This window comes from Empidonax traillii, unplaced genomic scaffold (assembly GCF_003031625.1).
Source record: "Empidonax traillii isolate 1590-97213 ecotype Southwest subspecies unplaced genomic scaffold, ASM303162v1 scaffold164:size861626, whole genome shotgun sequence".
Classification (NCBI taxonomy): domain Eukaryota; kingdom Metazoa; phylum Chordata; class Aves; order Passeriformes; family Tyrannidae; genus Empidonax; species Empidonax traillii.
In genome coordinates this window covers 173,541-199,675 of record NW_020955357.1, presented here as the reverse complement: position 1 = coordinate 199,675, position 26,135 = coordinate 173,541, and the positions used below count along the sequence as shown (strand labels likewise).

At 40.0% G+C, this 26,135-nt stretch overlaps 1 protein-coding gene across 5 annotated transcripts in view; it reads right to left on the bottom strand.

Moving 5' to 3' along the window:
- Positions 1-8,315: 8,315 nt before the first annotated feature.
- The window catches only part of TC2N (tandem C2 domains, nuclear), a 30,108-nt gene continuing 12,288 nt past the window's right edge, over positions 8,316-26,135 (bottom strand). For 3 of the 5 annotated variants that reach the window (XM_027885305.1, XM_027885304.1, XM_027885306.1), the window contains exons 2-12: positions 23,971-24,097; positions 23,078-23,311; positions 19,579-19,743; positions 17,254-17,345; positions 16,576-16,651; positions 15,349-15,449; positions 14,541-14,657; positions 13,491-13,682; positions 11,499-11,613; positions 10,823-11,022; positions 8,316-8,499 (exon numbers count right to left, since the gene is read on the bottom strand). In XM_027885305.1, the coding sequence (XP_027741106.1) occupies positions 8,389-8,499; positions 10,823-11,022; positions 11,499-11,613; positions 13,491-13,682; positions 14,541-14,657; positions 15,349-15,449; positions 16,576-16,651; positions 17,254-17,345; positions 19,579-19,743; positions 23,078-23,311; positions 23,971-24,037 (1,470 nt within the window). In that variant the 5' untranslated portion in view covers positions 24,038-24,097 and the 3' untranslated portion in view covers positions 8,316-8,388. Of the gene's footprint in view, positions 8,500-10,822; positions 11,023-11,498; positions 11,614-13,490; positions 13,683-14,540; positions 14,658-15,348; positions 15,450-16,575; positions 16,652-17,253; positions 17,346-19,578; positions 19,744-23,077; positions 23,312-23,970; positions 24,098-24,968; positions 25,062-26,135 lie in introns of those variants that run through there. The other 2 variants (XM_027885307.1, XM_027885308.1) reach the window with 2 other exon arrangements.

Here is a 26,135-nt window from a genome sequence, read left to right as displayed (position 1 = left end):
ATGTAATTATTGATTTAGATCACTTCTGTAAGGGAAGAATTATCTTTGTTGCATCACATGAAGAAACAGATTTGGTGTCAGTGTCAAAGATGCGAGTTAGTTCTTTCCCCCCTTTTCTGTTAAAGTGGCTTCCCACTTGCAGCTCAGACAAATAGTTCAGAGAAATACTCAAACAGCTTACTGGAGTGCTGACAAGGATCATCATAAATACTCTTCCCTTCTACCTCTTTCTTCCCTGCCATATGAAGAAATCCTATTTACAGACACAAATGGACAAGGCTTGTTGATGATGAGGCTATTTTAATAGGTATGAAGGCATACCTATTATATAGGTATATTTAATATGTATTAAAATGAAGGTATTTTGATCAGGAAACACCAAAACTGAGAAGGTAAATCAGGAATCTCTAGGGATATGAAAGGCCATGCAGAGTAACTGCATCAGTCCAGACTACCGTTGAGGGTTCCTCTTTTCCATTTTCATGTGACCTCCTGAAACTGTATTTCCAGCCCTGAACACTTGTTTCTGAGACCCTGGTGGAGCCTACTGAAGCTTTCCAAGAGATGAACATCAACAGTCACAATCTTCTTACTTCTTTATCAGGGGATTGAAGTTTCTGTGGCTTGTATGTCCAGCTGCCCCGCTAAGATGAGCTAGCTCAGATCTATTAATGCACAGTCCAGTTTACATTGCACCAGCTGAAGATCTGCACCTGAATATTGGTTTCATGGATTGTCCTGCCAAAATTCCTACTGAAGGGTTGATTCAGTTGGCATGGCTGATATGCTCATTGCTTTTGTTGACCAGACTTGTGCTTTGATGTGTTCATACAGAGATCTGACAGATGTTTAAAGCACAAGAGAAACTTGTCGTTCCGATGACCTTCCAGGGGGCTGATTAAAGGAAGTAAAGCAGCTGGATGTGTTTGACTATGCTTTGTCTCTTAGGCAACTAAGAGAGGTGCAGGCAGGGAAAGGGAACAAAGTGCTGATGAAATTAAGTAGCTCTGAGAACAAGTGGATGCCATAAATACCACTCAGTTTGACTAGAACGTCGGCAGCTACTGTATTTTTCAAAAAGGGTATTTGTAGGATTTTCAATCCCACAGCAAGGAACAGTGTTGCTAGGCAGAGAATACTGAATCCACGCTGATGTTACATTTCCTTCTCTGTGAATTTTGGAATTACATGCAGTTACTACTAGAAATCCCATTGGGGTGCATTTTTTAATCCATCAACACTTAAGGCTATAGTTTATACAGACAATGCAATTTGTCCACTCTTATCACAAGAGCTTGGTTAAAATGCCTCTAACATCACCAAGACTTTATTTCCTTGCCTTAGAAATTAGGTGAGTGTATTGGCCTGATTTTTGCCGCCCTTTCTATCTATTTTTACCTGATTTTCCCTGTTTTTCTTTCATAGGCATTCTGACCCTTTTTTTTTTTTCTCACGCAGGCTTATCAGCCAGTCATATAGATTTGATTGCAGATTTGTCACAGTTTCATCCAGAACTCTTTGGGCTTATCTGTCCTGCTTTTTAAAAAACCCAAGACTCCAAAGTTTTGCATTGACCCAACATCCAATCATCCAGTTCTTTGGGGATATTTGTGTAGTACATCAAGATCCATAGACTCACAACTCTCAATAACCTATGTGCTCCAAAGGCAACTAAAACTACCTGAAACTAAGCTGATTCTATTGGTTATTTTTTTATGTTCTGCACAAGTCACAAAGTAGATCTGGAAACAGAAGTCTCAGATCCTGCTCCTGAGGTTCAGGACAGTTTGTGTAGGTTCCAGAGCCAGCACTCTGGAAGTGGAACACCCAGCCTTTCAAGCTCAATGCTGACTTAAACACAGTAAGGCTAATGTTTTTAAAAATGCATTATTATTCCCTGTGAACATCAGTGGAGTCCCAATTACATGTACATGCTGGAGATTAGAAGGGGACTTGATGTCTTCTGCTACTGGTTATTTTATTATCTAAAAATTAGGCTTTTAAAGTATTTCTTAATACTAACCTTAATTAAACCTCTGCTGCTGCTTTTAGTCAACGGTAATTTCAAGGTACATCAAAACTCTCTTGAGCCAGATCGTTAAAACTGCATTACTGTGAAAACCGAGCAAGTGGCCAGCCCCATAGCACACTGCTTCAAAATATCCATGCATTAACAAATACGCCTTTAGTGCTTGAGGTGCCTCGGCAGCTAGGATTGCTGGAACCATGATCAGCAGTGATCTGAAAAGCTTCTCTGGCCTATGGTAGAACAGAGGAAAACACAGCTGAGCCTCAAGGGTCCTGAGGCAGCACAGCTTGTTTTTCTCTCATTTCTGTTCCAAGGTCCACCATGATTTTTGAGCTCATTAGTCATTGCAGCCAAATTTGACTGATGGCAGAGATGTCACAGATAAATTCTGTTTCCAAAGGTTTTAAGAAAACCCAAGAACATTCGGGTAGAAAAGGGAGAGCCAGCTCCCAGTTTCCCAGGTGAACGAATAGCTGACATGAGCTCACCTCTGATTAGAAATGAGAGAATCCATCTAACTACCTGATGTGCAGCAAAAAGATCGCAGAAGGTCCATCCCGATTTGCACGCTGAAGTCAATCAGCCATGAGGGACAAATCCATAAGAAATCAGGACTAATTAGGTCTAGAGCTCAAAGGTCAATGAACGCAGCAGAATGAAACATTATATAAATACAAAGAGGATGAATCCAGTCTCATGCCAGGAAACACTGAAAGAACCTAAGCAAATACCCAAGTGCGTAATCATCTCTCTTTACTCATGTCAAATAAAAGCTTTGTCAATAGTTACAGACATGTTACATTGCTTTCAAAAACAATGTTTTTCCAAACAAAACTGCTGCTTTTATTCCTGCTTTTATTCCTGCTCCTTCACTACCTCCCTTTAACAGTTCCCCACCCAACCTGCCCTCGCTGCAGGAAAACGGGCAGCCAAGTGTGCATAGTTCCACCTCGGTGCTGGAAGGACTAAGGATGCCAATGCAGAGGAGACCCAGCCCTGTTTTGGGTGTACATGCCATTTTCTCCTGCTGCGTATCATAAAAGAAGAATCCACTCCTCTCCTATGACTTGGTTATATTTAAAACTAACAAATACATTTCTACGACTGTTTTTTTTCAAAGAGTCCCGAGATCTTTTAGTCAGTTCTTTTAGTCAGATCTTAGTCAGCTTCATAGAAATCTGTGAACCATACCATTTCCTCTTATGGAAAATTTCCCTATTTAGCTGCTCCACAGCTCCAGAAAGTTTTGCAAGATAAGGATAAAAAGTACAATATGATGAACCTTTCCTTTGGGCATCTGGCAAGGGATCCCAATGCCAAGGCTGGTAAGCATTTCCCAGCTCATATATGCAAGAGGTACAGGCCTCCCTCTACCTGGAGGTGCAGCTTTTCATGACTCTTCCCTGAGACTTTGTCTCAGAGCACTGCAGTGACAGTCAAACAACCCTCCTGCCCCCCAAGCTCAGAAGCTCAAACAGCTTGCTCCTTCTTATCACCCAAAATTATTTCCTTTCCTAAGGTAATTTTTGGAGGAGGAGGAGAAAGGCAAGTGAAGATACCCATGTACACATGAGAAATTACAACTGAGTTATCCCATTGTTGTATTCAGTGGTGGTAGACAACACAGGGATTTGGGGAGCTCCAAAACAACCACACCCCTGGAGCTGTGAGCAAATGTAGGTCAGAAATGCAGAGCATGAGACCTGAGCCAAGCCCTAGGATGAAAGCCTTCTGCCTGTAGCTAGTTCTTTAAAACAGCAAGTCAGATGTATAATGCTGGTCCCACTACTAGTAAAGAAGGGGGGAACATTACTAGAAAAGCAGAAAGTTAATTGCAAAAAGCAGACACCATTTACACACTTGTTTATGCTGAGGCAGAAGAGCAGTCACGACAAACCAAAGGAAGGGAAAAAACTGCGCACTCAGAAATACGGGGGGAAAAAAATCAACTTAGTGGATTTATTTCAAAGCCTCTGAAATCTATGGGAAGAATTGCATTGTGTTAAGAGATGCAGATACACTTTCAGGGAAATTCAGTTTCTACAGAAAAATCACTGTGAAGAGATTTTTAACTATTTTGAAAATATACAGAAAACTTAAGCTGCTTGTAACCTTTTAGATTAATCACACCATCTCAATGCTGAAAGAACCGAACCAGCTTTGAAGACTGGTTGCTTCTGCTGACACAGTGGGAGTTTTGCCATAGACTGAGAGACAATGGCCTGTTCCTCAGTGCAAGCCAGAGAAAAGAATGTTCATGTGCTGGAGCAGTGTTTGTGAAACATGGTGCTGATTTTAGTGATGGCTTTCTCCATGCACCAAGCATGAGATCATGTACAGGGCTGTATTTGCATGGTGATGTAATTTTGCAGCAGAAGCTGGAAAAACAAGCAGGGTATATCACATCCAATATGATTTATGCCAAGCTTTCCACAGCTATGCAGCCTCCCTCCCATGTCATATGTATGCTGGCAGGATGAAAGTAAGAACTGGGACAACCCTGCCTCAGATTTCTAGACAACCTTGTGTTTTGGCTGCAAAATCAACTCATAACTCTAAAAGGAACTTCCATCAGGCAGACAGTTTTCAAGTCAAACAGCATATGTGCTTAATTGAATGCTTACAAAAATACCTTTTGTTTTATAAAAATGTCCTGCCAACAAAAGGAAAAACCAGGGATGCCTAATGGATTTAGCAATATGGCACTATTTATGTTGTGATCACAAAAGATCGGATGCTCAAACACAGTTATTTTCTAAGTAATAATTTATGATACTGTGGTGTACAAACTGTTACACCCACTCATCTTCTGAGGTAGAATCTTACAATTTTTTCCCTTAAAAAGAATGCCGTGCCACGCCATTGAGATGTAAAAACTTGAAAAATAAATTTGTTGACCTTGTTTACATACAGGATGCTATTAGTCATAAATAAATAAAACAGGATTGTTTGATTAACCAGTGAAATTATATACACACATTTTGAAAAATCTTAAGTTTAGTCTATGGTTGGTTTCTAACTCTGCAGGCACAGACCTCTGTGTGAATAACATCTAATATAAGATCATAACTGTTCTTCCAGTTCATCCATATTCATTTGGGAGATGACTGAAATAAAACTGATGCAGCTTCTGAACCTCTGCTGCTTTCTTCAGAACTGTTGTAAGTTAGGAAGCTGAGTGAGTCACTAACTAGAACCAACAGCAAATCCAACTATAAACCATGTGTGCCTTATATCTACAAATTAAGTGAACTGACAAAACAGCTTTCTTAACAGTATTTTCAATGAAAGTAAACTTGGATGTAACTATCAAAATAGTGGCTGAACATGCATTAGAGGGACAACATACAGCTGTGACCATTAGAAGAGTGCTCTGAGACACCTCTTTTCCTTCTTCTTGCATGTATCCTGGAGTACATGAAGTTCCTTGGTAATTTATATCGTGGATTGGTCTTCAAATGATGCATCATTTTCCTTTTCTGGAAAACTGCCTTAGTCTCAAATAAGCCAGGAGCTGAATTTGAAGGAGCTTAAGTCTCACATGCATTAATAGTGAGGCAGTCACTAAGCAGTAAAGCAAAACTTTCTACACTTAAAAGGCAAGACATCCCAGGTGATTTCTAGCTGGCATTTCAAGGCAGTCAAATTGGAATAACACCTGCAGGAACAGCCCATTTTACAGGCAGTTGTACCCTGAGACTGGTGCTGGGAACACACATGTATCCCCTGGTCTCATGTTTTTTCCACAGGACTGTTGTCTAAGGTATCAACCATACTGATAAGCTCTAGACCCAAATGAATCACCAAGGAAAAATGATTCATGTGATAGGAAAAAAAGCACAAGTGTTGACAACAGTCAGCTATTAAAAACTCCTTAAATCCTTACATGAATGCACACAAATGCAGAAAACCCCCGAGCCTGGAGATGAGCACAGGATGAAGCAGTGCCCCAGAGTATGTTCTTCAGAGTGCTCCAGTACCTGGGAGCATCTTGCTTGTGTGTCAGCAGTTAACTCCCCTACAGGCAACACTACAGGAGAGTTCATTAGCTGAGATTTTCTCAGAGAAAAAAGTAGGACTTCAGTTTGAGATGATGGTAAACATTAAAATAAACAACTGGGAAAAAAAGGAATATTTTCTGTTCATAGCTTTTATTAGAAACACATAGATTAAATATTAATGTAGGAATAAAGAGACTAGTTAGGCCTTTAGAAGGCTAGGTGTCCTAAAACAGCTCCAAAAGTCCATTTACACATATCCACTGAGTTGGCAATCTCTGTAGAACCACTGCTGTGGTAATTGAAGTCTATAAAACCCTGGGATATTCCCTGTCCTCTCTTTTAAACAGAAGAGCATTCTGCATAAGGAAATGGTTAGTTTGCACTTTTGTTTACTGCCACAATGAATAAAATGTTCAGCCACAATGAATAAAAAAATCCACGTATTCAAGTAAAGATACTCCAAAAATATCAGTTTGGTCCAGTTCCTTTTTTCATTTTACCCAACAGGCCAGGCTCCTCCCAAGAAGTGTAAGTGGCTGGAAGTTAACACTGTCAGTCAAGATCCTCTGGGCCTACTGGGAGCTTTGCAAAGAGTGTCAGTAAGAGTTAGAACCGATGTTTGTTCTCCAAATAACATGCAAGACCTTTTTCAGTTCTCTTATAAAGACTGGTCAAAAAGCAGAGCATATAAGAGCCTGGGAAAATCCTTTTCTTTTCAAAATATTAAATTTTAACAACAAAAATCTGGATGGTTGAAGTTTCAAAAATTTCAAATTTTCAACTGATTTGGGGGTGGGAAATCGAAGAGATTCCATTTTTTCTTGAAGACTTACTCGAAGACAGAAAAACTGAACTAAAGATGCTCTGAGCCATATGCTTCAAGAGGACACATTTTCCTGTCACAGTCTTTTCTGTGCTCCCCATGTTCCTTTACCTTCCAGCAGTGAGCGCTCTCACTGCCACTCTAGTTCCTGTCAGATGTTGGAACCGGATCCAAGTTACAAAGAAAGGTGGAATTATTCAGCATCCTTACAAATATACATATTTGTACAGTCCAGACAGCCAACAGTAAATGTGTAAGCAACAGATTTAATGGAATATATAGGTATTTTTCCAATCCGATAGTTAATTAGTGCAATGGAGTCTGTGCTTTTAGATTTATATATTATCAATGATATACATGACATTTCCCCCTCTTAAAAATAACTGTGAACAACCCCCTGAAAATATGGGAACTAATAGAAAAAATAACCTTAGGATTTTGTAGGAAAAATATAATTTGCAATAAAAATACGGTAATTTCTTCTTACTAGAAACAAGTAATAAAAATATATTCCCACACATAACTTTTCAGCATCATAGACATGTAACAAGTGCTTCTGCAGTAGTAGCCTATCCTTCAAACAAAGTCTGAGTCCCTTACAGTGCTACATTTTAATTAATATCAAAATGCACTTAAGTAAGTAAATCTTTGCTCCTTTGTACATGTTAGTCTGGGCTTCGGCAATGTAAGCAAATGCTAGAACCTTGCTGATTAGACAGGAAGTGGTTTACACGTAAGTACTCTATATAAGAAAGTAATTTATCTAAAAATACTGGCTCTGTTCCTGAGCAGGGTCATTGCCTCTGTATTATTCCATTGATTCCAAACAGAATTTATCCAAACAGAGCAAGTCTGGAGGACCCCTCTTGCAAAGATCACTAAGTCAGAGAAACTCTTATCTTTCCATCTCTCTGTTTCGAGAGAAGGACGGGGGAAAACTCAGGCTACAGGCATGCCAGGGTACTGAACAACCCTTCATGGAAAATGGAGAGTGGAAAAGCCTTTGGGTGGGGCCCTGTTCTGTAGTTCCCTTTATGCCTTCTCCTACTGCCACTTGCTCAAGCTTTCCCACTCGCTCAAGCAAACGTTACTCTGATCCAATGGTGTCAACAACCCCAGAGGCTCACAGGCATCCAGGATCAAGCCACTGGCCTGATTGATACCCATGGACTTTGGAATCTGCCAAAAACAAGACTGCAGAAGAGGATGATGTCAGTAACTGGTGAAACAGAGTTGATTCAAGTTGCTTCTCTCCAAGATTGAATTTCTGTGGTTTTATGAAGCCTGAAAGGGTCAAAAATCTTTTTTTTCAAGGTGGATTTTTTGAAATCAAATGAACACTCTTCCCAGTTCCTAGAGTCTTCTTCTTAGTAATATTTAGCCAGTATTTCTCCTGGTGAATTTCCCCAGTTTCCACAGAGGCAGGATGCAGTGAAGAACTTCTGAACTTGCAGAGACAGTATTTTTATTTATACCATTTTAGACAGCATAGGAATTGTTGTAGAAAAATCAGTTCTGAATTTTATCTCCAGTCTTCAAGATGGACCAATGCTGTACCATTTAACAACAACTTTTTCAGGGTTGGCAATGGTATCTTTCCACTGCTCTACTGCTTCACTGTTATTGCTATCAGGACTTAACCAGACCTGCATTAAGAAACAAAAACAAAAATAAAATTGAGTTTACCTGATATAACACAGAGGCTCAGCCTTTGCTAGTTCCAAATAAATAACATGCAAGTGTAGAACAAGATATAACATACAGACTGTGACCAAAGCATAACAGCAACAAATACAGTTCTGCTAATCCTAACATATTTTGGCTTTCAGCTGGGAACACAGGGAGTCTGTGTTTAAATTTAGCCTCTAAAATAGTTTAGAGAACCCACCACATCATAATGTTTCTGTACTTAATAAGATGTTTTAAGTCAAGCATTCCTTGCTCTATTCAAGTGCACGTGCTGGGGTCAAGGGCTCCTCAGGGCCAGTGGCGAACGCAGTTGGCCCCGAACCATCTGGCATCCCCCACACGAGCTGTCCAGCATTTCCATGAGCATTTAAAATTGCACACTCCCACAGACAGGGCCAAACCTGCATTCCATTTACTAACATGCCCATACCACACATAGTCACGTAGTAAGAGCCCGTTTCTTCTCAGTATTCAGTTAATGGGTAGTGGCCATTAAATAGGGAAATGAAGTACAAGTAGGAAATTTTCCCCCTCAACATTATCACCAGCCTCCACTGCCAAAAGAATTCTGCTTATGTAAGTAGGTATCGTTATTTACAGGACTCCATTTCCTTATGTCTTCCAAGAATGAGTCCTTTTAAGACTTCTCAGAAACCTTGACCATGAAGTACATTTAGCCTACACTGCTGGGGCACGAGTCCTTGAGAAGTGAGAATAATGTCTTCCAGAATACCACAGACAGCTGATGTTTCATCCACAGAGATTCAATGTACATCTTGCTCATGATTAAAGACATGCTTGTAAAAGCAGCCTAATCTATGTATTGTCTGCTTGGAACAGCATCCAATTAAACATCATTCTCTGAAGGACAAAGTTAATAGATCCAGCTATAGTCAATTTTTTTCCAGCTACCCAGCCAATTGCTCAAAGTACATTTTTCCCTGAGCCATATTTTATGTCTTCGTGTGTTATGTGGCAATGTCTGCCTTCATGAGCTGAAACAACCTTTTCCAAATAATCTCTGAGGAGCACAAGTAGCTCATTTCCTCCCCCTAAAAATAAGATCCATGAATTAAATGTAACTCATCAGACTGAGATGACCTCACATATTACTAGGGACTGCAAAACCATACCCAGTTATTTTCTCCCCAGGGTAGTACAACTAAAAAGAACATTTTTTTTTTCTTTTCCTGTTTCAAATCCAATTCCACCAACAGGAACTGCAGAAAGATGGGACGTGTAACATGAGACTCCAAAAAATGGAGGAACTTCACATAACCCTGGCTGGCATATAATTTCTACAGCATATAGCAAGCACATCAGCATCTCCTGTAACTGCATGTGTTCCCCAGGCACAGAAATACAACCAGAATGGGACAGTACCATTTTTTTTTACCTAGGGACACCACAGTCTTCCGTCTGACATGGGACATTACAGTTGGGGGTCTCAAAATCAATTCTACGTTATTCACTTTTGCATATATTGAAATTCTGCTACTGCATCTAACTGGGTCAGAGAAAGCAGAGAACTTCAACAACAGCTATGGCTCACTATACCAAGAAAAAAAGGAGAGAGAGAAGGGAGAGGATGATGGTAAATGAGAACAACCAGGAGAAGAGGACAGAGAGAATAAGGAGGCCAGACTACCAAGTTTTATGGTAGTTAAATAAATATGGTCACACAAATGCTTTCAAAGAAATACTATTGAAGTTCTGTTTGTTGAAAAAAAACCAAACCAAAACAAAAAAACAAGCCTAAAAATACTTCGTGTTTGGACACCTCTATTATTTATCACATATACTTAGAATATAGTACCGATTTCAGCATGATTTTACCTCCTAGGAAGGAGGTCTCATATTGTAGTTGTTGATACTTCCTTTTACACACACCTGTTTGTAAGTGTACACCCCCCTTGCTGTACAGGACATTGTAGACTGTGGAGATCCTGTGAGTGCTCTGTGTTTGTTTTCTTTACAAAGCCTAGAGGCAAGGAGGACACGGTGTGTCTCTTGGAAGGAATCTTTCAGACTGTAATACTCCACACAAAACTGACTTTAGGATTTATTTTAAAAAGAAAAATCAAATGTCAACTCCTATTCTGATGTTAGTGCCTGTTTAAGAAACCAGTACCATTCTTGCTTGGGTTACATCCAGAAGAGTTTACTAGAATTTACTATTTTGCTATATGCCACCGCATTTAAAGTGTTTGAAAACTCATACCAAGAAACCTGTGGAACTGGATTTTAAGTAAAAGATCAGGCTATTTAGCAGAAACTAACCTGTCCTAGGAAGTGTTTTCTTCTCACTGAGCTTCTGCTGTAGAGCTTGATGAGAAAGCTAATTCCTTGTTCTGCTTGGCTAACTGGAAAAACCATCATTTCTCCCCACTTCACTTGGCCATTAGTGGACTTTAGCAGACGAGTCTTCTTCTTATAGATCATCCCTTCTGTACTAAACATTCCAACTTTCACGAAGAAATCTGGCACAAAAGGGAAGGAAAAAGGCACAGCACACAAAGGGTTACTCACAAACACACTCAAACAGGAACCAACAAGATCCATATGTATGGTTCAAATTGCAACAGTTTCTCAAAAGTCTGGCCAAAAGAGCTGTACAATAGCTTTCCTGACTAGTCACACAAGCAGAATATGTTCAGTAATATTGAACTGATTAACATGGGATCCAAACAGCAAGTGCAAGCTAATGCTCTTGTATGTCAGGATTAATACTGGGATAAAAATCTTCCAAAATACATAAACACATAGCTTCAAACCAAACAAAAAGTAATCAAGTAAGACATCTGGGAAAATAAGCCTTGGCAATGGAAACTGACTGCACAATATGTTAGTCTGAGGTTTGTAAAGAATGTTATGAACTGCCAACCCATTTGATCAGCAATTAACCTGTTACAAATGCTTTTTAGACAGGAGGCATGAAACAGCTGATGTAACTTACTTGAAGACAGTGGCGTAGATGAAACAGGAAGGTTTTGGGCTTCAAGAATCTGTAACTGTATCCTCCTGTTTATTGCTTGAAAACAAGTTCCTATTTGAAGTTCTGCACGGCGCACCTACAAGCAGAAGAATGTTGCCATAACATGTGGATTAAGTTGCTTATAAACTCAGGAAACACAGGAATTCTGTCATATGTTGGGCTCCCGCATTTCTATCTGGGATTTCCTGGACGGAAACATGAGCATGTGCTGCATACACAGCCTGCAGATGCACAGTAAGTGCCTCTTGCACTTGTCATAGCTGCAGTGCCTGTGCTCTGCTGACAGACTGCCTATGTGCAGTGCACCCACGGCCCTCGTGGGCTGCAGCCAGGGGTGGGGGCAAATAAACGAGTCCTCAGTGTTCACCTGGGAAAGAGTCTGCACTGGTAAGAGCAGACACAGGCAGGGAAGACCAGACATGCTGCTGCAGCTCTACTAAACCTGGGTGTGGAAGTGAGAGACCAAGAGTGCTCCACCTACACAGAAACCATCGGAGTTCTCCTCCCACGCTTCTGAATTTTGCAATATGGAGATATAAGCAATGTTTTCCATAGATACAAAGCCCTGTCATGAATGCTTCGTGTGACTGCACACTGTGGAGTTTCCTGTGTTATGGAAGCACTTGTGTTTTATATGCCTACACCCCTACCTGGCACGCACTCTGAATGAACCAAGATCTCCAGTCTATTTATTCTATTTTTTTTTTAGAATTTTTGCTAGTGGCAAAGTTGATTGTGTCATCCTTGTTGCTCTCCTGTCAGACTAACATACTCAGAACACTGTAAGAGCAACAGGAAAAGGCCAACGGAGACCCACCTTTCCTGACAGCCTCCCTTTAAATGGACTCTGCTAGTCTTGGCTCCCTTCAAGTTTTAATGCACTTCAGTGAAGCAAAATGCACCAAGTGAGAGAACAACAGGTCAGGTAAAGAGAAGTCAGGCTCCAGTTCCTCAAAGAGACCCAAATTCTCTTTGCAGCTCAGCCGCAGAATTGCTGTGTAACCCTGCGAAGAAGCCACTTACTCGACTCAGCTTTGGCTTTCTGTTGGCAGGGAGGGGACTGTTTGCTGCCTCACAGGGTAGCACAGGGCTGGAGGGCTCTTGGATATAATGGTGAGGAAAGCCAATACACAGAGAGAGATACTATGAGATGATTCAGAAATTTGCACTGAGATGAAACACTTTCTAAAATGCTTTCTCTGTTAATCCTTCTGCTTTTGAAGCAATATAGTTATTCTTGTTAGAACTAAAAAATGTCAAGTGTAGCTTGCGTTTGAAATCAAGAGTATCATTCATTTTACTCAGACACACTAAAAATAAAATTTGCTTTTGAACTGATAATTCAAGTTTAATTTGTTGAAAATACAAACGTCTAGACACAATCTATAAAAGAAACAAACAAAGTAAGGGTAGGGGGAAAGGAAATCCCACTGTGAAAACCACCTGCTTCTTATTACTCTAGTGGAAATGAACTGTATGAATTATTACTTCACAGCATGCAATGTGAACATTAAATATATGTCTGTCTCTGCAGTTTCAAGCCACTGAAGATCTTAGCACTTTTCTTCCACAACAAAAGCAGATTCCATTTGCTCTGAGCTCTTGCTGTGAGTGCTAAGGATCTTCTGATGCTTTTTTGGTCAGAAAAGACAATTACCCAGTGTCCTTTGCTGAACATTTTCCCAGAATGCCCCTCCCTCAAGCTGTGGGCCATGGTGTGGAAGAGTCTGCTCTAGCTATTTTCCTAGAAACAGCTGCAGTTTATGACCAGAACAGCTATGTGCAGAGTTCAAAAGTCTGCATTTTTTCCCCATCAAAATGCCTTTCCCAAGGACGTGGGGAAAAGAAAAACAAATAAACCCTCTCATTTTTACTACTGAATTACTTTACTTTCATTTCCAGCAACTCTTTCTAGGTGAGATAACAACACACTTTCACAGTATTGGCACTTACAGGTGCTTTGGAAGGAGGAGAGACTTCCAGCCAATGATTTGATTCCTGCGAGCTCAGCTCCTGCAGTGCCAAGGAACATTCGCCAATTGTTTTTTTCCTGGGAGTCTGTGTCTGGATTTTAAATACCAATCTGACAGCCTGCAGGCTTTGCAGTTTAATAGCAAATACAAAAGTTTCCATAAATTCAATGTCCTAGAAAGAAAAACAGAGGAGTAACATCACATTTTAAGAGAGTCCCACTGAGCCCAAAACCTAGAAAGCAAGGTGTCTTGGTTCTATAGCCACTGCTCACAACTACCATTTCAGGCTGCCATGGCAAAGCGTGCTTTTATCGTGGTAAGCCTGCACAGACTCACCCCTCACTGTTGCACTCTGGCAGGGGCAAAGCTCTGGATAATTCTTCACGACTGTAACGAGTTGTGGCCATCTCTTCTGGAGCTTTACGGCAGCACATACACACTGTTATAACAGATTCTGTGGTGGCCTTTTGCTACAGTCTCTCCAACTGATTTTATTTTCTTTCACCTTTGGCTCACATTATGGGAGGTCTATGTTGCTTTCTCTTCCACCCCCTTAATATTCGTTTACTGCCTCTAAGGAATCTTGTCCTATGCAAGAAATTCTTACAATTTCTGTAAAGACAAAGTATTAATATTGTCTCCTGCCATATGAGAAGTAGTACATCAGCTACCTTCCCTGGGATGAGTGGGCACCTACAGGTATGCCCAGTCTTCCTCTGGTTCCCCACTATGGAGTTGCCAAGACCAGCAGCTCATGGCTCAGTCCCCTCTGAGCATCTGTCCTGCAGCCTTATGAGAGAAGGAGGGCAACAGTGCAATTCAAGAGAGGATACAGGGGGAGGAAGAGTAATGAGGCTTTTAATAGGATTTTGAGAAGTTGGGGGAAGTAACCCACATCTAGGCAATTACCACAGCAAACATGGCATAGGAGTGAATGTTTCATCCATTTTAAGAATCCATTTACAATTAATGTTTGTGGTTTTTTTCCTTGGGAAAAAGATTTCTCAGTGTTTTCCCTGACTCTACTTACACTTGAGCCCTCCTTGGCAGAAGATTTGAAATGCACTGGTTTGGGCAGTGTGAGAATTCCCTTGACACAGATACGAGGATTTTCCCCGCAGCTAGAAGGCCAGCACAGGTCTTTGCACTGCAACATTGAAAACACAGTCAGTTTAGACAATGTAAGACTGGTTTTTACCATTTGATACAGTCCTGAGGTATCTGACTACTAAAAGTTCCGTTGCCTAAAAATTACTCACAATTCCTGGAAATATATAAACCAATCACCATAACAGTATCACATTTGCTTACAAAAGAGCCACAAGAAGCTGTGTGCCCTCAAAGTGCTATCAGGGTTCTGCTCTGAAGGAACTGTTAGATTTAAAGTCATAGAATCATAGAATCACAGAAGTCACTTAAATTCTGCCTCCAAAGTTGCTCCCATTTACTGCCTTCAGATTTCCCCAGGAAAATGTCCACAGCAGGACCAGCCTATGACCATCTCAGCTTTCTAATCTATGCTGAACAGTTCCTCACTCCACAACCAGAACATGTTAACATATGTATAGTAACATAAGGAGTTGTATATTACTTCTTAGTATTGACTGAAGTAGAACAGGGATTGTAACAGGAAAAAAATATCAAGGAGAGGCAAGATGCTTTGAAGCCCAGCATTAGATTTGACTGAAGTTTGTTTATATTAATACTTAGAAGTAATTTTATTTTTCTCCTAAAAGTATTCATTAAAGTAACAAGAGAGCCAAATTTAATGAGAATTAACACTAAGTATAGTAAAATAGCAATTTGAATAAATAAACAACTTATTTATATTAGCTTACATGTAAAACTGTGATCCAAATCTGTTCCACAGAAGAAACATAACACAACTTCACATTCAGTCTTCCAAAGTCTCGTTCATCTCCTGATAATGTAATAGTATCTATGGAAGAAAGCCAATTAGTGTTTTTAGAAGTAATGTGGTATCTTAAATGTTCATTCCAGGAATACGAGAACTCGTTAGTAGGGGGACTGTTTATCTTTGCAAACCCCTCTCAAAATAAGTTTGAAATATTTTAGTACCTACATTTTAATGACAAAATATCCACCAAGTTCTGTAGCTTGACCTTCTGCATAGCTAAAAGCCTTCACATTTCACAGAACAGAATCATAGAATATCCTGAACTGGAAGGGACCCCTAAGGATCATTCAAGTCCAACTCCTGGTCCTGCAGAGGTCCACATGAAGAATCATACATGTGCCTGAGTTATCTCTACTGAAGTACAACTTGTTGTACTCAAACAACTTTTAGAAAGAAAAAAATCATATGCCTGAGACACCCAGAACACATTTATATTCTATCACTTCCCTTAATCTCTTCCACTGTTAAGTTTATAAATTGGCCTCCTGTTTATCTTTCTCAGACTTCAATTCCATAGTAAACATTTTACTATTATGCTTTCTCCAAGTCAGAAGAGGCATTTAGTATCCAGCATTTCTCTGTCCTGACTAGAACTAGGTCATTGCCCCCAGTCTTCTTTTCGAGGAGACTGGGAGAAATTCTGGCTTCTAGCAGAGTGACTTTCGTGGGGACTTGATTAATTTCTGAAGGTTTGTTTTGCAGCATCTCCACTTCTTCAGCATTCTTTCATAAATAAGGATACTGGGTTTGCATGCAATATTTGTGTCTAATTACCACCGTAATATATGTACTGGATTTCAGGCACTTCCCATAGAAAAATACTGTACTGAGAGATGAAGAAGGACTAGACCTGTGACCTAGTGCTGCATTCTACCCTAACAGAATGCCTGTAATTTCTTAGTTCATGAGGGTAGTGAATCCAGGGATGAATTTCTCAAAAGCATGAGAACTACTCAAAGTCTCATTTGCTCAGTCTCCTGACAACAGGAAGGGGCAAGTCCAAAACTCAATTTCAAATTGCAAAGTAATCTCCAAACTGATCTGCTAGTTAGAGTCATCCCAAAAAACCCACAACAAACCAACAATAGAAACAGCTTAATGTTTCTATTCTAATATTTCATTACAAGGTAAATAAACAAAACATTACCCAGACTCCTGTTACTGCCTTGTGAATCCTTCCTGGAAGAAGTACTGCTGGGTACACTGGAGACTGAATCATATCTCTGGTGGGGGGACAAAAAAAAAAATCACTTAATTCAGAGCAACAGATGCAAAACCCAGAGAGATTATACCATCAGACAAGACATGATGAAAACAAACCACTCATTTTCAAATAATTGCCTCATTCCCTACTAGTCTCTTAATCCACCATCAATTACTGTTTTGGTACAATAAGCTAATACAGGACCCATTTGACCAGCACAGATTTGTTTTGCTCATGGATATATATATATACACAAGTTCATTGCTATCTAAAAGATGATTACTTAAAAAAAAAAAAAAAGGTAGTGTTCTGTGTCAATGGAAACTTACAGTGTTCCACTTTTCCACTGATGGAGGAACCATGACTGTTGTCTGTCTTGTCCTGCCTAACAGCCTGCTTGGGTTTCTCAACAGCCCTTCTGGGCCAGAAGAGCATGTCAGAGGAGCCTCAGGAAAAGGCCTCTTGAAGTTGGTCAGGATGTTGAACTTTCCCCTCTAGTCCTTCCAGTGCACAATACAATGCCCTTGTATTTACTTTGAAAACACAGTGCAACAGGAACAGATACACCGAGTAATCCGTGTTTTCAGTATAGCCTAAGTTATAGCTATAAGGGGAACTCACCTTCATGGATCGATGAGGTGGGCTTCTGAGATCAAACATTGAACGACTCACATCAAGTGATCCAGGCAAAGTACTAGATCTTAAATCACTAACTAAAAAGACCAAGAGAATAATATAAATCACGTCAGCATCATTGCTAGAAAAAAACTTAAGTAGACCTATGGTAGAATTGAAACCAAGCTAAATTACATCCAAGGAACAACATTTTTCCACAGTAAAGCTTCCAGTGGCAAAATCATGCCACCTGCTAAACTTGGCCTCATCTTCCTGGCTTTGCTGATTACTGTGCCAAAGCACCACACTCCACATCCTTACTAGATCTCAGACAAAGCAAATCTTAACTCTAAGATGACGTGTACCTGTTATAGCACAAACACAAAATCTTTATTTTATAGAAGGGTGGTTTCCTCAGCAGTTGGTGGTTAAGTAGATGCTATCAGTTTTCTTTTGACCCCAACTCAATACAGAGCTAAAGGACATTTTCTATGCATAATTATGCAGCAGCAGTAAGTGAAAGCTGAACTAATGCCACTATTTCAGGAATCTGCTGAATCTAGCGATGTTCAAGAGGTTTTTAAAGCCACCCAACTCAAAAATGGCTCATACTGAAATGAATGAGCATAGTTAACTTCTAGGACCATCTGATGCAATGAACTGCTTTTTGTTGCAATGCTGTGTTATGGGATTGCAGAAGACCTCCACTGCAATCCACTGATCATTATCTTAACAGAATTACATCTCTCGTTACTGAAAATCTATGTCCTTTTTATTGCTATCAAAAGAAAGAACAAATGATGGTTATTGCAAGATGAGAGAATACAGAAAAATTATTTCGTTTCCCAAGGAAGAAAATACTAAAAAAGCAGAAAAATTTTAACCATAAAAATATGTTGTTTATCAATAATAACTAGAATATGGGAAAACATTAATAAATTTATTTTTCAGTTTGTTTATGTGGGGTTTTTTTTAAGATGAAGAGGAGGGACTTCATATTAAAGTTCTAAAATTTCACTTCATACATTCCAAATAAATGCATCCTGTAGTTCTAAACCCACACAAATGAAAAGTATCATAACACTTGCTGCAACAAACTAGGCTTAGAGTTTTGCCTAAATAGTCTACAGATGCACATGAAGAGAATCATCTAACTTCTGAAACAGTTGTCAAAAAACTCTGGAGGAAGAAGGCCTTTTAAAACTGTACTCTAGACACACTAGAGTAACCTTTCTTGTGTTTAAACTCAGTAAGACAAAACTAGTAAAGTGTTTACTCTGCTTGAAGAAAAATGGAAAAAGAGATGATGAACTGAAGGGAAGATGTTCAAGACAGTTTTATAAAACCCATTTGGCTCCCACCACAGGTGCTTCCAGAGCCTAGTAAAACCATATGTGTTAAAGGCTGCTAAAACTCTACATGTGTTTTGTTCTCTTAAAAAAATATATGGAGTAGTCTTTTCATGTAGTCTCTATGGTGATTCAGAGTTATTTTGAAACAGGACACAGACTGAGACATTTCCCCCCAGCTGTAAAATAAGCATGATATACCATTCTAAATAAAACATCTTTAAAAAGGCATGCTGTTGCCAGCTTCCGATTTAACGGAGAGGCGAGTACATTCCTTCAAGTGTTTGAGTTTTCTGAATGTATTTGCCTTAGAAATCACAAACAACACCTAGTCATCTACTTTAGTCTAAACAGCATTCATTAGAGGATACATATACCAATAAGCAGCACAGAAGATAATTTTTCCCTAGGTAGCCAAACACTTTCTATCTGAACTTTTACTATCGTGCAGCCCTCCCCCATTCTTACATACAGCAAGAAGTGGGGACACTTCTGCAGCTTCAAAAGCAAACTACAGAAGAGCTGGTATAGAGCATCATGTCCCATTTTGCACCTGTTCTTATCATCTGCTCCTGAATGTTTTTTGGTGCTTGTTTCTCTTCCCATGCATGTACTCCTCAGACATTCCTCCACTCAACATACTGCCTGCCTTCCTTTTTCCGGCTCCCTTGCTCCTGACACTGGGAGCTGAAATCTCCAGTACTGCATCCTGTTTGGGATCAGAAGCAGCTACAGTAGCTGACTTCACCCATTTCTCTACCTTTGTGTGATGCATGGAGTCTTCTGATGCCCCCAAAAGACAAAAAGTAACAGTACAGCTGAAAATTCAGCAGAGCTGGCTCTACAGATTGATTCACCATCCAAGAAGCATACAGACTGGCTTGGGAACTGTCTTCTGTAGACTAATGGCTTTTTTCCCCTCTTACCTATAAACCCTGAAAAAGGGAGGAAGACAGAAAAGTAAGGGTGTGGTCCTCCTCACCTGATCCATATAATTTCCTGTTATCTGATTTTGCTTGGAAGCGCCTAATCAGATCTGGCGAAACCCGGTGCTCCAAATAGAAGGGGTTGTACACGTCGTAGCGGGGCCACTGGTACACGCCGTGCAGCTCTGCCTTCCGCTCACCAAATGAGGCCCTGGCGGACTCTGTGGAGCACAAGTAAACATCAAATGCAAGAGTTCCAGACATAACACACGCTGCCTGGCTTCATAAGGCAGGCAGAGTGCCTTCAGGGCAAAGGACAAAATATTTCAATATTATCTACTTTGGATAAAGGAAAAAAAAAAAGAAAAAGAAAAAGAAAACACACATTCACATTATGTCAGGTTTTCACAGTGTGCGAGCAAACATTGGAATTTAATTGGCCCTAAAAACTATGCATACTTGGAGTTTTGCAGTAAATGCCTAAGTAGTTAAAATACAGAAGGCTCCACAGACAGACAGCAAGATGGAAATTAACAGGAAAATTAGGGCCCTGTGTACAGAAAACCTCCAATTTATTTGGCTACCTATTCCCAGGATATTCCCACTCAGCTAATGGACCCCAACACCTTCAGGAAGATCTTATATGGAAAGATAATGCAGCTTGTGACTGCATTCTCCTTGTTTATCTAGTCTCCATGGGAAGTCTGTCCATGGCAAAATCACTGGTCCAAAATGACTTGAATTGTTGGCTGAAGCACAAGTAGACATATCTGAGAATGCCTGAATCCCAGCCCTTTACCCAGCCCATAATCATTTCAGAAAAGGACACATAGATCTTGGTCAGCAAAACAGTGAAGAACACTGCTGTAGTGTTCTTTACTGTCTAGAGTGAAAAGAAGCCATATATAACAGTACATTTGAGAATGGGATGACATGGATTCTGCCAAACTTTGACATTTGCTTTGTTCGCTTCACCTCCCTGGACTTCAACTTATCTCTTAAAAAGTTATTTACCCCACAATAAAGTGCCTTCTGCAAGTGTGTTGCACCATAAGAGGCAAACTATCACTGCTGTAAAATCCTCACATGCTGGTGAAGTGAAAAGGAATAACTGAAACACTGAGATGGAACAGGAGCAACAATAAAGCACGAATTCAAGCATAATGGGCTGGGGAATGACGTAAATTAAGATGAACGCTACAAGTGAGGCCATAAAGAATTGCTACACAGCAGATGATGGAAAAGCCAGTGTTCCAGACCAGGAGCACACTTCTTCCTGCTAGCTTACTTCTGTGAGAGCATGAGACACAGTGCAGCGAGTAGTGAAGAGAAAGGCTGCCAGAACTTAATTGCTTTCAGAAGGGATGCCAGGAGCTAACACTGAGAATGTCCTGTTTCACTAAAGGAAAATGGCCAGACATGCACAGAAAATGGAGTGGAACTGAGAGCAGAACTTGGATTTCTACAGATATTTAACAATGGTCTAAGAAAAAAATACTCTAAATACATTTTTTGAGTATGCTGGTGGTTTGGCTAACGTGAGGAAGGAATGACAGCACACTTCACTGTATTTAGTAAATCTCCTGAAAACTAAATGCTGCATTTTTAAACACAATTTTAATGAGGCTTAGAAAGCTGTACTTTAAAAAATTAAGTATTTATATCTGGAAATAGAAATGAAAGTTGCCTACTTGACATAAGAGCTACTTTTCAAATATTTGCCCAAGAATTTAAAATATTTGCTCAAGAGAGACAGTTACGAAGAGTCAGGTCATCTTGCCAGAAGATCTACCAGCTTATAGCCTAAGGGCCACTCTCTACACCAGGTCCTTCAGAAATGACCAGGAACCAGAATTCCCAACGCAGACACCAACTGATAAGATTGTGTAGAACAGCGTGAACAAAGAAAACATTCACTTAAATGCTGTTAGTCATATCTCCCCGGAGAATATCCATGCCTCAGAGTCCTTGCTGGACTTCTCTTTATAGTATCTTGAGGATGAAATAGGACAAAGCAAGGTAAAGTCTGAACCCAGACCCAGTAAGAAAGGGGATTATCAGGAGCATGTCCTGCATTTCCACAGCATGTCCGTTTGTGGACTTAAAAGAAATAGCTACCAAAATAGCAGGCAGCAGCAATGGGGAGATGAGGCTCAGAGATGAGGGGGGGCCTCACGTGTTCTACCTCCAGCTGTTCAGTGGCCTGTTCATGTCTGGTGAGACATCACAAGTAAAGCCCACGAAAAATATCAGGCACAGAATGGCCAATCTACACCGAAGAGCTTTGCTGGGCTGATTAGCTTGGCTCTGGTGCCAGTGTTACCAGCAGTGGTGGATGAGGAGGAAGTTTGGTAATAGGCCCCCAGGAGGAGACAAGAAGCAATGGCAAGGACACAGGGAGAGAGAGAAGGGTGGGAATGAAACCACACAAACTTAGAAAAAGTTACATAGTGCTGCATTAGTTATTATGCAACAGGTAGTTGACTTTTTTCAGTTATTAAGGTTTCCACCTCCAGAAAAGAAGTACATTCACATGGAATGAAAAGCATATTCCCAGCTTATGACATCCTTGAGACAAGGAAATGCTAGAAAAAGCAACTGTTCAGGTATGTCCCTGTGCCAAATTTTTCCCTTACCTAATTCTAGGCATCTTCTGGCAGGACTAAAAGCCTAACGATAGCATATGCCCTGTAACTCATGTTACTGGGTCAGGATCCTGTTCTTTTAAAATGCCACTGTGTCTAAACTGCATATACATCATTTTGGCTGTTTGAGTATGGGACTAACATGCAGAGGTTGAAACACAAGACTGCCGTGAAGCAAAAAATCATAACATCATGTGCAACCTCGTACCATGGAGATCTGTGTCCCCAGCCTCCCAAAAAGCAGGAAAAAAAGCAGGAAATAGGAAATATTAGGGACAAAAAATTCTGCCAAGTAGTAGCGCATGCCATCTGTTAGCAAAATTTGAAAAGGAAGATGTGTTAGTATGTTAAAACATATCAGTATATTAACCATGAAAGCCAGGCCACCCTCCTCTTTTTACTTGAGTGATCTGGATGCTGGGATGTGTTAGGTCTTTCCTTGCCTCCAGCAAATTCTTTGCTAAAGATTCTGTTTCCCTTAGGTGTCCTCCATTACTTTTGAGAATGAACATTGGTGTGCAATCATCCCTTTCAGTGTTATTCATGCAACATCACAGAGATTCACAGTGGGATGACATACTTCCCAAAATCTCTCTGGGTGACCAGAGAGAAAAAAAAAAGCTCTCCAGGCTCCCCAGGGAAGTGGTCACAGCCCCAAGCCTGCCAGAGATCAAGAAGCATTTGGACAATGCACTCAGGCACACGCTGGGGTGTCCTGTGCAGGGCCAGGAGTTGGACTTTGATGACCTCTGTGGGTCCTTTGCAACTAATGATATTCTATGATTCTTTGAAACAAGACCAGGCTTCTAGAAAAGTTCTACAAACATATGTTTTCAGTAGGAACACTTGATAACTTTCAAGGAGTAGCAGAAGCTAAACAACTATTTCAGCAATGCTGTTTGTATTTTACCTTTAATCCCTCCAGCATGTGAAACGCTAGGAAGGTTCTTCGGCTGTACATAAGACAGTCTGAATGGAGGGACCACAAAAGGTACCTCCTGACCATCCAGGGGCAGTTTAGAAAGCAAATAATCCTCTGAACAGCCAACTTGACGCTTCACTGACACAGAAGACAATGGAGGCTTCTCTACAATAGTTGGCTTGCTTGCAGCTCCTGCTTCAGAGTCCTGCACCATGGAAACTGCTAAAAATAAAGAGCAAGGAAAACAGACAGTCCACATGTGCATTAATTTTTGAACAATACTAGGAACAAATCCCTTTTATTTAATAGTATCTGTGCTTGATACATTACTTAACAGCTGCTAGGATTCAGTTTTACTGCATTCAGAACTAGCAACTGGAAAAGATATTCTTCCTCCTGACACCTGTACTGATCCAAACTCTTTGTTGCCCAGGCTTCTATATTTATAGCTACCTTCCTCTTACGTGAATTTTCACAAAGGCTACACTTGCATCATTGAAGAGTTCTTCAAACAACTGAGACAGCAGAGAAAATTCTGACAGTAAATCTACAGAGCTAAAAAGAAAAAAAAAGCATTCAAATTCTGAGAGTTTGAGAGAGACAAAACCTTTACACAACCTTGGGTAAAAAAGCTGGCTTCTTTGGAAAGTATTTTAGACTGCAAAGAGCAGACTCTAGACAAGTGTTATTTCTTAGTTCCAATTCATGACACTTAAAAGCATGTGTTCAATCTCCAAGGGGACATATGGAAAGAATTTTGGATGTTGTAAAAAAAATCAAGTTTACCAAGGTGACACAGTCATTTTATTAATGGGAAATTTCACTATTAATGAAACCAGAACAGCAAAACCTTTAGTTGATGTCATTATGTCAGAACTCACGGTCATTTTTTTCCTTTTCCATGCAGAAACACCATTTGCAGCATGTTTTTATATATTCTGTTGCCATTGTTTTCAGTGTTGCAATTTAGAGGGGACCACAATCAAAGTTCCAGTGCAGCAATCAAACCTGAAAAACACAATAAACCAAACAGTAGTAGATGGGAATAGCTGTAATCGGAATGCAATAGTATTGGTTATTTAATATGCAACTGCTTATTGGACACAGTCCCAAGGTCAGTGATAAAGTTACTTCAGTCATTAAAGGATCAGAGCCATCAGATTTCTCTCTCTGAGACAAATTATTTTTATATAACAAGGAAAGAGACAATAACTAACATATAGCATCCAAATACTTCCAGTGATCCACTCAGACAGGTCCTCTGTCTTTTGGGGACACTAAAATTCTCCTCATATTTGTGTGTGCCACTGGGCTTTAGAGTTTACCCAACTTTAAAGCTGTTTTGATGTGGTCTTGTCAAGTCATTTGCAGGATGTGTTTTTTATTCCATTTCTCCTGTTCATGTTTCTCCTATCCTCTTTCACTGCTCTACTATTTTCACATACATCTATATGTGTTTACATTTTTCACTCAACATAATCCATACTTTTAACTTGAAAACACTCTTTATGAATGATGCCAAAACTGCCTTCTTTGAGGAACTACTGCTTTCTCATAATTGTATACACATGAAACTGAAGACCTGGTTTATTATATAACTGTCTGCTGTGCATACAGAAATAGAGCACGCTGACTTTCAGCAAAATAAGAGGCATGTAATCTACTAAAGAATGAGAACAAGTCTCTAACAGCTGGTTAACATTAAAAGAACTTTATGACAATGCTAACTGGCCTCATTTAAATGTCTTTATTCATATCCTTATGTTCTCTTTTCAGAGGAACACAGACAGCTGTGTTGCCTCCTGTCCAAAACCTTAGCTGTGTAAGTCTAGTCCTTTTACATCCATCTAAAGTACACAAGGTTCTTAGTAGAACATACCCAAGACACGATTCTAACTCCACGGAGGTTAGAAGACACCGAACAGAACATGAACACAAGTTGAAGAGATGGGAAAGACAAGTAGGATAAAGGAGGAAAACACAGAGTACCTCCAGTACTGCTATTTATGTTTTGGGCTTTTGCAGTCACTGAGATACTGAGATCTTCACAAGGAAGCCCTACATTAACCTGTTATCTTTAAAATACCAGTGTGAAATACAATGAAGGTTTAGTACTACAACTATATAACTGATTCAGAATTTTTCTTAATTGTAAGCTATCGCAAAGTATCGATTAGAAGGAAATTCTTAAAATATATTCCCATTAAACCCAAACCTAAGTAAACCATTATTCTACTGCAACAAGGACCTAAGAGAATATTTGCTTTGATACAACTTCTCTGAATAATTTTTACTGGGTTTACCACTGAGTGATATTTATCATTTCCTCTAGTTTTCTACTGCTCTTTGTGCTCAACAGAGCAAAATACAAGTGACTCAAATACAAAAACCTCAGAAGTAGCCTGAATACTGGAACATATTATTCTGGAATAATGTAGGCTACTGGAGAGATTACTGCATAGTCTCTAAGCAGACAGGGCAGGGGTGCAATATTCTGCTCACCATTACAGAGAATGGATGCACAGAACCCATCACTGAGGGCTTGCTTTGATCTCAAAATTGCCCATGAATGTAAGTGCAGCATGAGATCTGCATCAACAATCTTCAGAGGCAACGCCACCAACTCCAGAACCTGCTCTGCATCTTCACAGAGGCAAAAAAAGAGGCATGGGAATTTCTCACTAAATCCTCCATGGTTCTAAGGATCAGATTTTCATTGCTGCTCCTCCCTTGGAGGCACACTCACGATAACTAAGCCTGCTAGTTTACTTAGGGTTCCCTTGCAGTGATTTTCCTTCCCAGCTGTTATCAGTACACAGCTGGAGTTAATATGCTTCACTCTTGTTCACCGTGTTTAAACTGGGCTGAAACAGCTGCTCTGTTTGCTCTAAGCTTTGCAACAATGGTATCTCAGCCTCAGTGGCAGTTTGCACAGGCAAAACATACTTTTATCTTAAAATGTCCAGGTTGAATTTACTTGCTACTGCTGGTGAAGAAACCAAAATGTTAGTAACACCACCCTACTTTCCAGCTACAGAAAGTGGAA